The sequence below is a fragment of the Chiloscyllium plagiosum genome, unplaced genomic scaffold (genome assembly GCF_037043375.1).
Source record: "Chiloscyllium plagiosum isolate Xiang-an unplaced genomic scaffold, Cpla_swu_hap1 HiC_scaffold_8, whole genome shotgun sequence".
Taxonomy (NCBI): Eukaryota; Metazoa; Chordata; class Chondrichthyes; order Orectolobiformes; family Hemiscylliidae; genus Chiloscyllium; species Chiloscyllium plagiosum.
The window spans coordinates 37,816,521-37,830,753 of NW_028270146.1; the positions used below are offsets into that span (position 1 = coordinate 37,816,521).

At 41.3% G+C, this 14,233-nt stretch overlaps 1 protein-coding gene across 2 annotated transcripts in view; it reads left to right on the top strand.

The window, feature by feature from the left end:
* The window catches only part of LOC122553468 (uncharacterized), a 61,673-nt gene that overhangs the window by 38,591 nt on the left and 8,849 nt on the right, over positions 1 to 14,233 (top strand). For both annotated transcript variants that reach the window (XM_043697255.2, XM_087989477.1), the window contains exon 6: positions 444 to 579. In XM_043697255.2, the coding sequence (XP_043553190.2) occupies positions 444 to 579 (136 nt within the window). The remainder of the gene's footprint in view (positions 1 to 443; positions 580 to 14,233) is intronic.

The window sequence follows — 14,233 nt, forward strand, 5'->3', positions numbered from 1 at the left end:
GAGTGATACTCCTGTGAAGAGTCTTGGGATTTTTTTTGCATGAAGTCAGTATATAAAGTTATTTTCTCCACAACTGTTGATTATTGCCCTATTTTGAAGCAGATTTCAGCTCAGTTCTTTCAGATGCTGGCAGAATATCAATTCTATTCACTCTGACTCCTTTAGGATGGTTCATTGCATTATTCTTTTGTTGTTATTCATCTTAAATTGGTGTGATGCAGCACAGCTGTTGGTCCTTGCTAAAATGATAGGCTTTCCCTCTACTATCTGACTAGTGGCTCTTACTTATGATTTCACAACTGAATTATCATCACAGTACTCAGCAGAATAAATTACAAGCTTCTATTCCCATTATCCATTTTGGCCAGGTTTGTAGCATCTTGTCATGCCTATGTTGTTTCTATGAAGGAAATGCTACAATTTAAATTTTATCTTTGCATTAGGAATTCTAACTTATCCATTGGGAAAACAGCATCAAAGTCACCTGGGTTTTGTTTCTTGAATACTTCCACGCCCAAATCCACTGAATTTAATTTATTTGGAAAAACAGCATTCGACTTAAGCAACACCCCAGAGCAGGTAAAAGTTTATTTTTAACATTGTCATAGCACTTTGATATTTACCAATTTGGCAGAAGAGACTTTGGCATAATTTATGCTTTTTCATACTTAGGATGTGGCATCACTGGTTAGGCCAGCATTTGTTCCCCATTCCTAATTGCCCTTGAGAAGGTGATGTTGAGCTGCTTTCGTGAACTGGTGTAGCCTACCTGATGATATAAATGTTTTTGATAGAGTTCAAGCATGTACTTTTTACTCTGAGTTTTATTTCAACTATTCACTGACTGAAAGTTTTCCAACTTTCTGACTGACTAATTTTTATACACTTTTTAAAAGTTAACTAATTAGTTTACAATATCTGTTGCCTTATTACCTTTAACTCCGAGATATTTAGCATCCCATTAACAAATCAGATATGAACAACAGGTGCACCCACAATGCTGTTAAGTAGAGAGTTCAAAGATGTTGACTCAGTGAAAGAGTAGTGATACAGTTCCAAGACAGGCTGATGTGTGGCTGGGAGGGGAACTTGCATCAGTGTTCCAATGTATATCCTGTCATTGTCCTATTAAGTAGTAGAAAGCACAGATTTAAAATGCAGTGCATCTTGCAGATGGTACACACTGCTGCCACTATGCATCAGTGGTAGAAGGACTGAATGTTAAAATAATAATTTGGGTGCTAATTAATTATGCTGTTTTGTGTCGAGCTTAGGGTGCTGTCGAACTTCTTGAATGTCATTTTAGCTCAACTCATACAGCAAGTGGAGAATATTCCAATACTTCCTGACTTGTGCTTCATAGATGATGGAGTAGTTTTGAGGAGTAAAGATGCTAGTTAGGATTCTGGGTAATCCAAAATGGAGGATGGAAAAGTTTTTGGCTGTAACAGCTGCTCTTTTTTTTGAGGTATTTTAGGTGTTGGAAGTGATTTCTTCGAATTCCAGGAGCAGCAATTACTGTTTTATATGCTGTTGCATTGTTTTGGAACTTTGGAAAAAAAGTCAAACAACAGCAGTTTTGAAAGGGAGAAGTACAGACAAAGGAAGCACATGGTGAGGTCAGTGCAGGAGAGAGAGAGAGAGAGAGAAACTGACACCACAGTGTACCCTGCACAGTTACTGCCTTTGCTGTTTGAATTCATATATCACTGGCCATCGGAGAGCGTCTGGAAAAATTCTCAAACAGTGAAATTCGCAACTGATCATGGAGGAACTGTTTGGGTGAAGTTCACAGCATAGAAACAGATAAGCGAATTGTTTTAAGTGTGGGCTACAGAGAGTCTGCAGTCGTGAGTAGAGTGGGTTCTTTCTTGATAATATTTTTCTTGAGATTTGTCTCTTGATTAAACTTAAAATATAAGCCATAACTATTGATTTAACCTGGGTAGTGTTTTGTAGAGGAATAAGACGGTGTTATTTTCTGGGTCTGTAGATTGTGAAGGAGCAAAAATGGCCTTTAGTAGAGTGATATGCACTTCTTATCAGATGTGGGAGTTTAAAGGGAGTTTAAGGGTTACTGTGGATTATGTCTGCAATAAATGTTGTTGGCTGTGAATCCTATCAGATCAAATGGATTGGATAGACAGTTAGAGGCAATGAGGAATTTGCAACAGCAACAGCATAATTATGTCAGTTATAGGAAGGGGGCAAGTCTCAAATACAGTCACACTCCAGGAAAGGTAAGAGAGGTAGGCAGCTAGTGCAGGAGTCTTCTGTGGCTATCCCCATTTCAAACAAGTATGCTGTTTTGGAAAATGTAGGGTGTGATCGATTCACAGGGGAATGTAGCACAAACAGCCAAGTTTCTGGTACTGAGACTGGCTCTGACGCAATGAGGGGTACATCGGGTTCCAAGAAGTCAATTGTGTTAGGGGACTCTCTAATCTGAGGTACAGGCAAACGTTTGTGTGACCAGCAGTGAAAAGTCAGAATGGTGTGTTGCTTCCTTGGTGCCAGGATCAAGGATGTCTCAGAGAGTGTGCAGAATGTTCTCAAGGGGAGAGGGGCGAGCAGGAGGTCACTGTCCACATTGAAACCAACAACATAGGAAGGGAAAAGGTTAAGATTCTGAAGAGACATTACAGAGAGTTAGGTAGGAATTTAAAAAGGAGGTCCTCGAGAGTAGTATTATCTGGATTCCTCCCGGTGCTACGAGCTAGTGAGGGCAGGAATAGGAGGACAGAGCAGATGAATGCATGGCTGAGGAGCTGGTGTATGGGTGAAGGATTCACATTTTTAGATCATTGGAAGCTCTTTTGGGGTAGAGGTGACCTGTACAAGAAGGACGGATTGCACCAAAATTGGAAGGGGACTAATATACTGGCAGGGAGATTTGCTAGAGCTGCTCAGTAGGATTTAACCTAGTAAGGTGGGGGGGGTTGGGACCCAGGGACATAGTGAGGAAAGAGATCAATCTGAGACAGGTACAATTGAGAACAGAAGCGAATCAGTCAGGGCAAGCAGGGATAAGATAGGACTAATAAATTAAACTTAATTTTTTTCAATGTAAGGGGACTAACGGGGAAGGCAGATGAACTCAGGGCATGGTTAGGAACATGGGATTGGGATATCATAGCAATTACATAAACATGGCTCAGGGATGGACCAGACTGGCAACTTAATGTTCCAGGTTACAAATGCTTCAGGAAGGATAGAAAGCGTGGCAAGAGAGGAGGGGGAGTGGTGTTTTTGATAAGGAATAGCATTACAGCTGTACTGAGGGAGGATATTCCTGGAAATACATCCAAGGAAGTTATTTGGGTGGAACTGAGAAATAAGAAAGGGATGATCACCTCATTGGGATTGTATTATAGACCCCCTAATAGTCAGAGGGAAATTGAGAAACAAACTTGTAAGGAGATCTCAACTATCTGTAAGAATAATAGGTAGTTATGGTAGGGAATTTTAACTTTCCAAACATAGACTGGGACTGCCATAGTATTAAGGGTTTAGATGGAGAGGAATTTGTTAAGTGTGTACAAGAAAATGTTCTGATTCAGTATGTGTATGTACCTACTAGAGAAGGTGCTAAACTTCTTGGGAAATAAGGCAGGACAGGTGACTGAGGTGTCAGTGAGGGAGCACTTTGGGGTCAGCAACCATAATTCTACTAGATTTAAAATAGTGATGGAAAAGAATAGACTAGATCTAAAAGTTGAAGTTCTAAATTGGACAAAGGCCAATTTTGACGGTATTAGGCAAGAACTTTCAAAAGCTGACTGGGGGCAGATGTTCGCAGGTAAAGGGATGACTGAAAAATGGGAAGCCTTCAGAAATAAGATAACAAGAAACCAGAGAAAGTATATTCCTGTCAGGGTGAAAGGAAAGGCTGTTAGGTGTAGGTAATGCTGATGACTAAAGAAATTGAGGGTTTGGTTAAGAAAAAGAAGGTATAGACAGGATAGATCGAGTGAATCCTTAAAGTATAAAGGCAGTAGGAGTATACTTAAGAGGGAAATCAGGAGGGCAAAAAGGGGACATGAGATAGCTTTGGCAAATAGAATTAAGAAGAATCCAAAGGGCTTTTACAAATACATGAAGGACAAAAGGGTAACAAGGGAGAGAATAGGGCCCTTCAAAGATCAGCAAGGTGGCCTTTGTGTGGAGCCGCAGAAAAGGGAGAGGTATTAAACGAGTATTTTGCATCAGTATTTACTGTGGAAAAGGATCTGGAAAATATAGACTGTAGGGAAATAGATGGTGACACTTGAAAAATGTCCATATTTCAGAGGAGGAAGTGCTGGATGTCTTGAAACACGTAAAGGTGGATACATCCCCAGAACCTGATCAGGTGTACTCTAGAACTCTGTGGGAAGCTAGTGAAGTGATCACTGGGCCTCTTGCTGAGATATTTGTATCATCGATAGTCACAGGTGAGGTGCCGGAAGACTGGAGGTTGGCTAATGTGGTGTCACTGTTTAAGAAGGATGGTAAGGATAAGCGAGGGAACTATAGACCAGTAAGCCTGATGTCGCTGGTGGGCAAGTTGTTGGATGGAATCCTGAGGGACAGGATATACATGTATTTGAAAAGGCTAGGACTGATTAGATATGGTCAACATTGCTTTGTGCGTGGGAAATCATGTCTCACAAACTTGATTGAGTTTTTTGAAAAAGTAACAAAGAGGATTGATAAGGGCAGAGCGGTAGATGTGATCTATATGGACTTCAGTAAAGCGTTTGACAAGGTTCCCCATGAGAGACTGATTAACAAGGTTAGATCTCACTGAATACAAGGAGAACTAGCCATTTGGATGCAGAACTGGCTCAAAGGTAGAAGACAGAGGGTGGTGGTGGAGGGTTGTTTTTCAGACTGGAGGCTTGTGACCAATGGAGTGCCACCAGGATCGGTGCTGGGTCCTCTACTTTTTGTCATTTATATAAATGATTTGGATGTGAGTGTAAGAGGTATAGTTATGCAAATGACACCAAAATTGAGGTGTAGTGACAATGAAGAAGGTTACCTCAGACTACAACAGGATCTTGACCACATGGACTAATGGACTAAGAAGTGGCAGATGGAGTTGAATTCAGATAAATGAGAGGTGCTGCATTTTGGGAAAGCAAATCTTAGCAGGACTTATACACTTAATGGTAAGGTCCTAGGGAATGTTGATGAACAAAGAGACCTTGGAGTGCGGGTTCATAACTCCTTGAAAGTGGAGTCGCAGGTAGATAGGATAGTGAAGAAGGCGTTTGGTATGCTTTCCTTTATTGGTCAGAGTATTGATTACAGGAGTTGGGAAGTCATGTTGCAGCTGAACAGGACATTGGTTAGGCCACTGTTGGAATATTGCGTGCAATTCTGGTCTCCTTCCTATTGGAAAGATGTTGTGAAACTTGAAAGGGTTCAGAAAAGATTTACAAGGATGTTGCCAGGGTTGGAGAGGCTGAACAGGCTGGGGCTGTTTTCCTTGGAGCGCCGGAGACTGAAGGGTGTCCTTATAGAGGTTTACAAGATTGAGGGGAATGGATCGGATAAATAGCCAAAGTATTTTCCGTGGGTCGGTGAGTCCAGAACTAGAGGGTGTAGGTTTAGGGTGAAAGGGGAAAGATATAAGGACAACATTTTCACACAGAGAGTGGTGATGTACGGAATGAACTGCCATAGGAAGTGGTGAGGGCTGGTACAATTGCAACATTTAAAAGGCATTTGGATAGGTATATGAGTAAGAAGGGTTTGGAGGGATATGGGCTGGTTACTGGCAGGTGGGACTAGATTGGGTTGGGATATCTGGTTGGCATGGACGGGTTGGACCGAAGGGTCTGTTTCCATGCTGTAGATCTCTACGACTCTATGACTTGCTGTAGAATTCCCAGTTTCTGACTTGCTTTTCTGGTCATGGAAGTATATAGTTGGTCCATTCCAGTTTCCAGTCAGGATGTTATGATGTGGGGATGCCAGTGTTGCACTGGGATAAACAAAGTCAGAAGTCACACAACATCAGGTTATAGTCCAAAAGGTGTATTTGAAATCACAACCACTCAAAGTGCTGCTCCTTAATCAGGTGAAGCCACCTGAGTAGATTTCACCTGATGAAGGAGAAGCAGTCTGAAAGCTTGTGATTTCAAATAAACCTGTTGGACTATAACCTGGTATCATGTATTTTCTGACTTTTCCCACTAGGGTATTGATAGTGGGGATTCAACGATAATAATTCCATTGAATGTCCAGGGGCTATGGTTGGATTCTGTCTTGTTGGAGACGATTGTTACATAGTACATGTACAAGTATGTTGCGAGGGCCCATAGTCTTTGCAGTATCCACTGCCTACAGCTGTCTCTTGACATCATATGGAATGATTCCAACTGGCCAAAAATATTTGATGCTGGGATCTCAGAAACAGATCACAATGGATCATCCACATGGCATATTTAGCTAAGGATGCCAGTGCTTCAGCACTGTCTTTGTACTAATGTGCTGATGTCCCCCATCATTGAGTATTGCCCATCACCGTTCATGGTTGATTAGTTTATTGTCACGTGTACAGAGGTGCAGTAAAAGCTTTATTTACAAGCAGATCTTAGTAAACAAGGATGTACAGATCAACAAGACTTAGACAGAGGCATGCAGGTTACATTGCACAGGGTGCATGCTAGACGAGATCAATGTTAGCGAGATCAGCATTATTTGAGGCTAGAGAGTCCATTCATCAGTCTGAACAGGTTATGGGAATTGCTTGGATTTGTCTTTTCCATGCTGCTTGAAATTTATTTAGTATTTGTTATAGCTTTCACCAGGTCATCATCTGAGTTCTAGATATATCTGGCACTGGTATAGGCTATTTATTGAGCTATTTATTGAACCAGGATTGATACCTGGCTTGGTGGTAGTATTAGAGTGAAGGATATGTTGGGCACTGAGTTTACAGGTTGTAGTTGATATTCCATCTCACTGGGATGTTGCACTGGAAATCAAGCCCCACTATTCACAGAATTGTCACAAATGTTAATGCTTTTAAAATGTATACAAAGATTCCCCAATTCACTGGACTTTCAGACCCAGGTTGACAGAAAGCATGGACTATGTTCCTGTGCTTAATAAAATTACTATTTATTACAAATAATTGAATACTAGCTATGGGCAAACAATTATGAACCATAGGCAAATAACTGCATTAAGTTAAAACTCTAATCCCCTTATAAATTCTGTCACAGACACAGTCAGGACAAAATGGATATTATGGATGGAAAGACTTGGAAGATAGTTCAGGAGTTTCTGTTCACACAGTTTGCTGAGATGATTGTCGTGATTCTTCTGCTATTCTCAGTCATCCTTCTCCAGATGCTTCTATTGGTTTGCAAGAGTGAGGAGGTGATTGGTTCTCTTATAAAAGGTCTGTGGGTTATCAAATAAAAGTCATAGCTTGCAGCAACTGCTAAAGGAAAACAATCTGTTTCCCTTCAGACTTAAAGTGGATTTTAGTGCAGAGAATTGAGAGGACTACCGAACTGGTGGAGTTCCGATAGCTCCTGTGTATCTTGATTATGGCCTCAAGCTGTTTGGCTGCCCAAGAACCAATTATATAGTTGTTGGAAGGCAATAGGCCTTTGTCAACAATAACTAGTCACTAGTCCACAGAGTAACCAACTACTTCCAACTGTGCACAAACATTCAGTTCCAGTTCATCTGCAATCACATTTCAACACTGCTCAATTAAGCAGTTGTGTAAATGGTGCTTATAAACATGCAGCAAGCCTACTGTTGTTATTTCAGTCCACAATTTAAAAATATAAAAAAATAAAAGGGCATGGAATTTACATTGAATATAGCTTGCCACTCCTGATGGCTACAGTGCTTTGTGGATGCCTAGTTTTGAGCTGTCTGTTTGAAATCTATCCCATTTAGCAGGTTGTAATGCCACACAACATGTTTTGAGGATTGCCTGCCACAGGCCCAGTTTATCAGCTATGTCCTTTAGGAGTTGGCCAGATCAGCCAGTAGCAGTGCTAATTAGCCATCCTTGATAATGGACATTGTGGTTTCTTCCATCCACATCACATTTTGGACTCTTAAGACCTTCAGTATGTCCTCAAATTGGTGTTCAACATGGAGCAGAACTGATTTATCAGTTGAGGCGGGACAGTAGGTAATAACAGGAGGAAGGTTCCTTGCCCATACTTCATCTGATGGCAAGAGATTTCATGGGATCTAGAATTAATGTTGAGGATTCCCTGAGCAATTTCTTCCAACTGCAATCTTCTTTGGGTCTATTCTGCTGATGGAACAGGAGATTTTGATTTATTATTGTTGCATGTACCTAGGTTACAAAGTGCAATAAAGTAATAGAACAGAGCAAAGAACACAATGTCAGGGCTGCAGATAACGTGCTCGGAGAATGAAATCATCATTAAATTTAAAATTTGGGTGGTTCATTCAGAAGTCTATTAAAACCAGGTGCACAGCAATCTCTCAATTTTCTTTGGAAGGTAAGTCTAACTTTTAAGGTCATCCATCTTGTTTTCCATGGCTTGGACATTTGCAAGGAATATGCTGGGGAGGGAGACTTGAAACCCTGCAGTTTCAGTCTGACCTGCAGTCCAGCATATCTCCCATGTTTCCTGGGTAGTCGATCTTGTGTGTCAGTGAGGAAAGTTTGCTCCTCCAGAAGGTAAGTGTATGCTCTTGATGGTGTCCTGGGCACCAGTCTCAGCCTTAAATGTTCTGGGGTGTCTTGTGGCTAGTTCAGTTGGGCCTTCTCAATATTGGGTCAACATTTTCCTTGTTCCAGCACTGATCAAGCCTTAGTTCCGGGTTTCCCTGAGGTTGGGCCTGCGAGAGGCAAGAAGGCCTCTTAGCTTGTAGTTTCCAGCCACTATCAGTTCTGAAGAAGTCATTGGACTCAAAATGTTAACTTTGCTTTCTGTCCCCAGATGCTGTCAGATCTGCTGAGTTTATTGAGCAATTTATGTAGTAATCCGGAGACTCGGGCAAATGCTCCGGTTTCAAATGCCACCTTGGTTTTTGGAAATCTGGAATAAAAAGCTAGCTTAGTAGCAACCATGTAACCGTTGTTAATTGTTGTAAAAGCCCAACTGATTCACTTGCCTTTAGGGAAGGATGTTTTGCTTGTCATCCTTCTCTGGTCTTCCTTACATGTGACTCCAGTCCCACAGGTTGACTCTTAACTGTCCTCTCGAATGGTCTTAACAAGCTAGTCAGTTCAAGTGACAATTAAAGTTGGGCAATAAATGCTGGCCAACCAGTGATGCCCACATCCCATGAACAAATGTAGGGAAAAAAATACAAGTTATCTAGAAATCAGTACAGAAGAAGCTGGAAAACATTCAGCACGCCAGGTGATATCACTGACTAGCTTTTCAAAGACACCTGGTTCACAACCACTCAAAGATGTCATGCACCATGGTTTGATTGGGAAATCAAGTGTACCATGACTTAAAAATGTAATTTCCATTCCCCCATACCAGCTCACAACCTTACCTTTCCCCAATACTCTCTCATACCTTCCATGCCAACCCATGTTTCCACTGATACATAAATGGTCTCCATGCCAATCCATGTTCTCTACTCAACCCCAACTCCACTTGTATCCACCATGCAAGCTCATAGCATTTCCGTACTCTTGTCCTGAGCCAATTAGCTCAATATTAACAAAGATGTGTATGAAAATACTTAAAAACCTCTTTCATAATTTTTTGAAAGTAATTACAGATCCAACAATCCTATAAGAGTATTAATGAGCTAGACATTTTTCTGTATCAATAACAAAAACTATAGAAATGAATATTGAGGTAGTGTCAAAATAGATCACAGAATAAATGTACCAAAACAATCCTATAAAAGTATTAATGAGCTAGACAATTTTATGTATCAATACAAAATTTGGCTGATGGAATTTAACGTGAGCAAGTGCGAGGTCTTGCACTTTGGCAAAAAGAATAAAAGCATAGACTACTTTCTAAATGGTGAGAAAATTAATAAAGCCAAAGCACAAAGGGATCTGGGAGTGCTAGTCGAGGATTCTCTAAAGGTAAACATGCAGGTTGAGTCCGTGATTAAGAAAGCGAATGCAATGTTGTCTCTTATCTCAAGAGGGTTGGAATATAAAAGCAGAGATGTACTACTAAGACTTTATAAAGCTCTGGTTAGGCCCCATTTGGAGTACTGTGTCCAGTTTTGGTCCCCACACCTCAGGAAGGACATACTGGCACTGGAACGTGTCCAGCGGAGATTCACACGGATGATCCCTGGAATGACAGGTCTCACATATGAGGAACGGCTGAGGATACTGGGATTGTATTCGTTGGAGTTTAGAAGATTAAGGGGAGACTTAATAGAGACGTACAAAATAATACATGGCTTGGAAAAGGTGGATGCTAGGAAATTGTTTCAGTTAAACGAGGAGACTAGGACCCGTGGACACAGCCTTAGAATTAGAAGGGGTCATTTCAGAACAGAAATGCGGAGACATTTCTTCAGCCAGAGAGTGGTGGGCCTGTGGAATTCATTGCCACGGAGTGCAGTGGAAGCCGGGACGCTAAATGTCTTCAAGGCCGAGATTGATAGATTCTTGTTGTCTCGAGGAATTAAGGGCTACGGGGAGAACGCTGGTAAGTGGAGCTGAAATGCGCATCAGCCATGATTGAATGGCGGAGTGGACTCGATGGGCCGAATGGCCTTACTTCCACTCCTATGTCTTATGGTCTTATGGTCTTAATATCAAAAACTATAAGAAAATTACACCTCTTTACCTTGTGTAAGTAATCAGTGAGCCAGTGTAAAAATAGATCACAGAATAAAAAAGCTTGTTAAATTGTCAGTAAAATAATGTGAGCCTACTTTAATAAAGCAAAGTTTTTATGGAAATCTAGACTCTCAACCAAACCCCACTATGTATGCTTGTGAGAATGCCATTTTGAAGTCCGTATGTACAATAGTAACAATATTATCTTTATCTACCTTCTCTGCTACATCTTCAAAAAACCCGAGCAAGTTAGTTAAATGCAGTTTGTTCTTAATAAATCCATGCTAGCTTTCCTTCATTGCCCAAGAGACTGTTAATTGTATCATGCATGCCTTTAGTTATCACAAAGTGCTTTCCAGGCAGTGAAGCACTTTTCCAAAGTAATAATGTAGGAAATACACGGCAATATCCTTAGCAGATCATCTAGTGTTTAGATGTTGGTTGGGACATAAATACTGACTAGGACACCTGAGATAATAATACTGCTCTCTTTTGAAAACTGCTGAGATATTTTGCTGTTACTCAGAGGGAAGTTGAAGCCATATTTAAGCATTACATTTAAAACTTAAAAGTAATAGTCCTTGACTAAACAACACAACATATACAAGGGTTGAGAATCTGTTTAACTGAGCCATGACAGATGCATTCTGCTACCATACTACCCCGTAAATAAGGAGGAAGATTGTGATGATGCACCGGATCTATTAAAAGATTTCTAATGAAATTAGGTATGACATGAGTTACATAGTTTTGCAGGCTGCAGCAAAAATAAGAACAGAAAGGAGATCTGAGAAGCTGCTGCCAGATTTCTTACTGTTATCTGGAAGTCCTGCTACAGAATGTGAGGGACTACAGTGTGGCGATCATACCAAGGATAGGAAGTGGATGACATTCAATTATGTGGGTGGAAGTGACCAAGTAGGTTGGCAATGAAAGTATGATTTCTCCAACTGTGAGACAGGGCCCCAAGTTGGCCCAAGATCTTTGATAGAGCAGAAAGGTAAATAGTATATCAATTCCCTAATACTTGTATCATCCTTTTGCCTTTCACACTCATGCCATAGTCACCATGAATAAACATCGTTTTATTCCTTCTCTCTGCATTTGTCACTATAACATGGAGGTGCTGGTGTTGGACTGGGGTGGACAAAGTTAGAAATCACATGGTGGGGGATCCAACATGGTGGTGATCTAGGAAGATCGCGTTGCCGAGCTCCACACCACATCGCAAGTGGGATAAAGTCCTGACCCGCCCTACCCGGACCACCACAATAAGGTCGTGGAGTCCCAGGAAACTGCCAGAGAGCAACTTACCTTGGTCATCCAAGGATGCCGAAGAGGGAGGAGGTATGTCTGAGGCTGAGCCTGTGGCCCAGCCTGCAGGATCCTCAGACTCAATTTCTTACCAGGTCCTGATGAAGGAGTTTGCGAGATGTTGGGCAAGTAGATAGAGAAGCTGGGCCCGATCTCTATCATGCTGTAGAAACGCAAACAGCAACTGGGAGACCTGAAGAAAAGGACGGATGAGGTAGAACACAGAGTTGCAATGGTGGAAGCTGATACCGGTTCCTCTAAGGATAGGATCCAGGCCCTGGAGACGAAGGTCCGTAATTTGCTTGACCAGGTTGATAACCTCAAAAACAGGGACAGGAGAAAAAATATTTGCATTGTCTGTCTGCCGGAGGATAAGAAAGGTGAGCGGCCAGTGGAATTTATTGAGGACTGGTTGCCGAAATTCCTTAACTTGGAGGCTGGAATGAGAAGCTTGAAGATTGAGAGGGCTCACCGGGTCACAATGCAGAGGTTAGGTCTGAACTAGCATCCTTGTCATATCTTGGTGCGGTTTCATCTCTATAGAGATAAGGAGAGAATCGTGGAAGCTTCCAGAATCCAGGGGAAGGATTCGAAGGCCTTACTTTACGAGGGCTCTAAGATCATGTTCTTCAAGGACTTCTTGGTAGCGGTGATCTCGAAAAAAAAACATCCTATGACACTGTCAAGAGAAGATTGAGGGAGCCCGGGATCCAGTACTCTCTGAAGTATCTGGCAGTGCTCCGGTTCACCTTAGATGGATCTGTACATCTCTTTGATACATCGGAGAAGGCAAGACACTTTGTGGACAAATTAACTTAATCTGAACAATTTAGTATGTACAAATTTAGTGTTGTTTGGGTATGTCTCTACTTTACTTTTTAAAAAAAGAGAGCAAGTTCGGTCGAGGCTTTCTTTTCCTATTTCTTTTATTGCTAATAATCTGGTCTAACCATGCTCGGAGGCAGTTGGGATGTGTACTTTCAATTTCTAAGTTAAGTTATACCAAAGGATGGATGAGGTACTTGCCTTTTTTGTTCAAAGTTTCTTTATTAACATTGTTATTTTATGGTGTATTTTCTTTCTTTTCTGATTGTGTTTGAGGTGCGGCTCTAGCTAGGAGGAGAGAAATGGTTGGGATGGCTAGATGCCTACTTACAGGCAGTTTATGCCTGGTTCAGGTATTTAAATGACCTGGCTGCAGTACTGGCAGCGGGATGGGAAGTAGGGCTTTGAGATATGTAGCTGCCCCCTTTGGGCAGGAGGTGAGTTCCCCTATTCAGAGCCTTTGGCACTTTATATGTTGGTTTGCTTTTTGGTTTTTGTTGTATATAATCTTTGATAGTTTTGGTGGTTGTTAGCTGTAGTGGTTTTAGTTTATGTAGTTTTTATGTTTGATGGATCTTGCAACACTAAGCCTCGACAATTTGTAATTTGAGGTTCTCCTCTTTGGAATCTAAATGTTACTGCAGAAGGTTATGGCTAATGACTTGATTAGATGGTGTAGATGGAATATCAAGGGGAGTCACTCACCAATTAAGAGGAAAAAGGTACTCTGGAGTCTGAGAAAGGAAAAAGTGGATATTGCTTTATTACAAGAGACACACTTGAATGATGGGGAATCTTTGAAACTACAACAGAATAGCTTCAATTGGGTTGATTTTTCATCATTTAATACCAGAAGTAGGGGAGTGGCTATATTGGTTAGGAGGAATTTCCCATTTAAGTTACTAGAGTTTGTTAAAGACACACATGAGAAGTTTGTAATCCTCAAAATCCTGAAAAATGGACAAGAATATGGTGTTTTAAATGTTTATTGCCCTCCGGCCCATCCCCTCAAATTTCTGGTAGATGCATTCTCTAAATTGATCAGTCTCAAGTCCTGACATATTATTATAGGAGGAGATTTTATTGTCTTAAGGATACCACGGTTGACAAGTTGCCCAAAGCCCCCCCCCCCCCGATATCTTCTGTACAAACTAAACAATTAGTGGATCTGTGTGTGGAGTTAGGGTTGGTGGACGTTGAGAGGCATCTCCACCTACAGGCAGGAATTTTACGTTTTTTTCCAATCCACACTGATGTCAAACTAGGATTGATTTTTCTGACTCCCCCCGGCAACCCTAGACTTGGTGGCATCTTGTACGATTGCTAAAA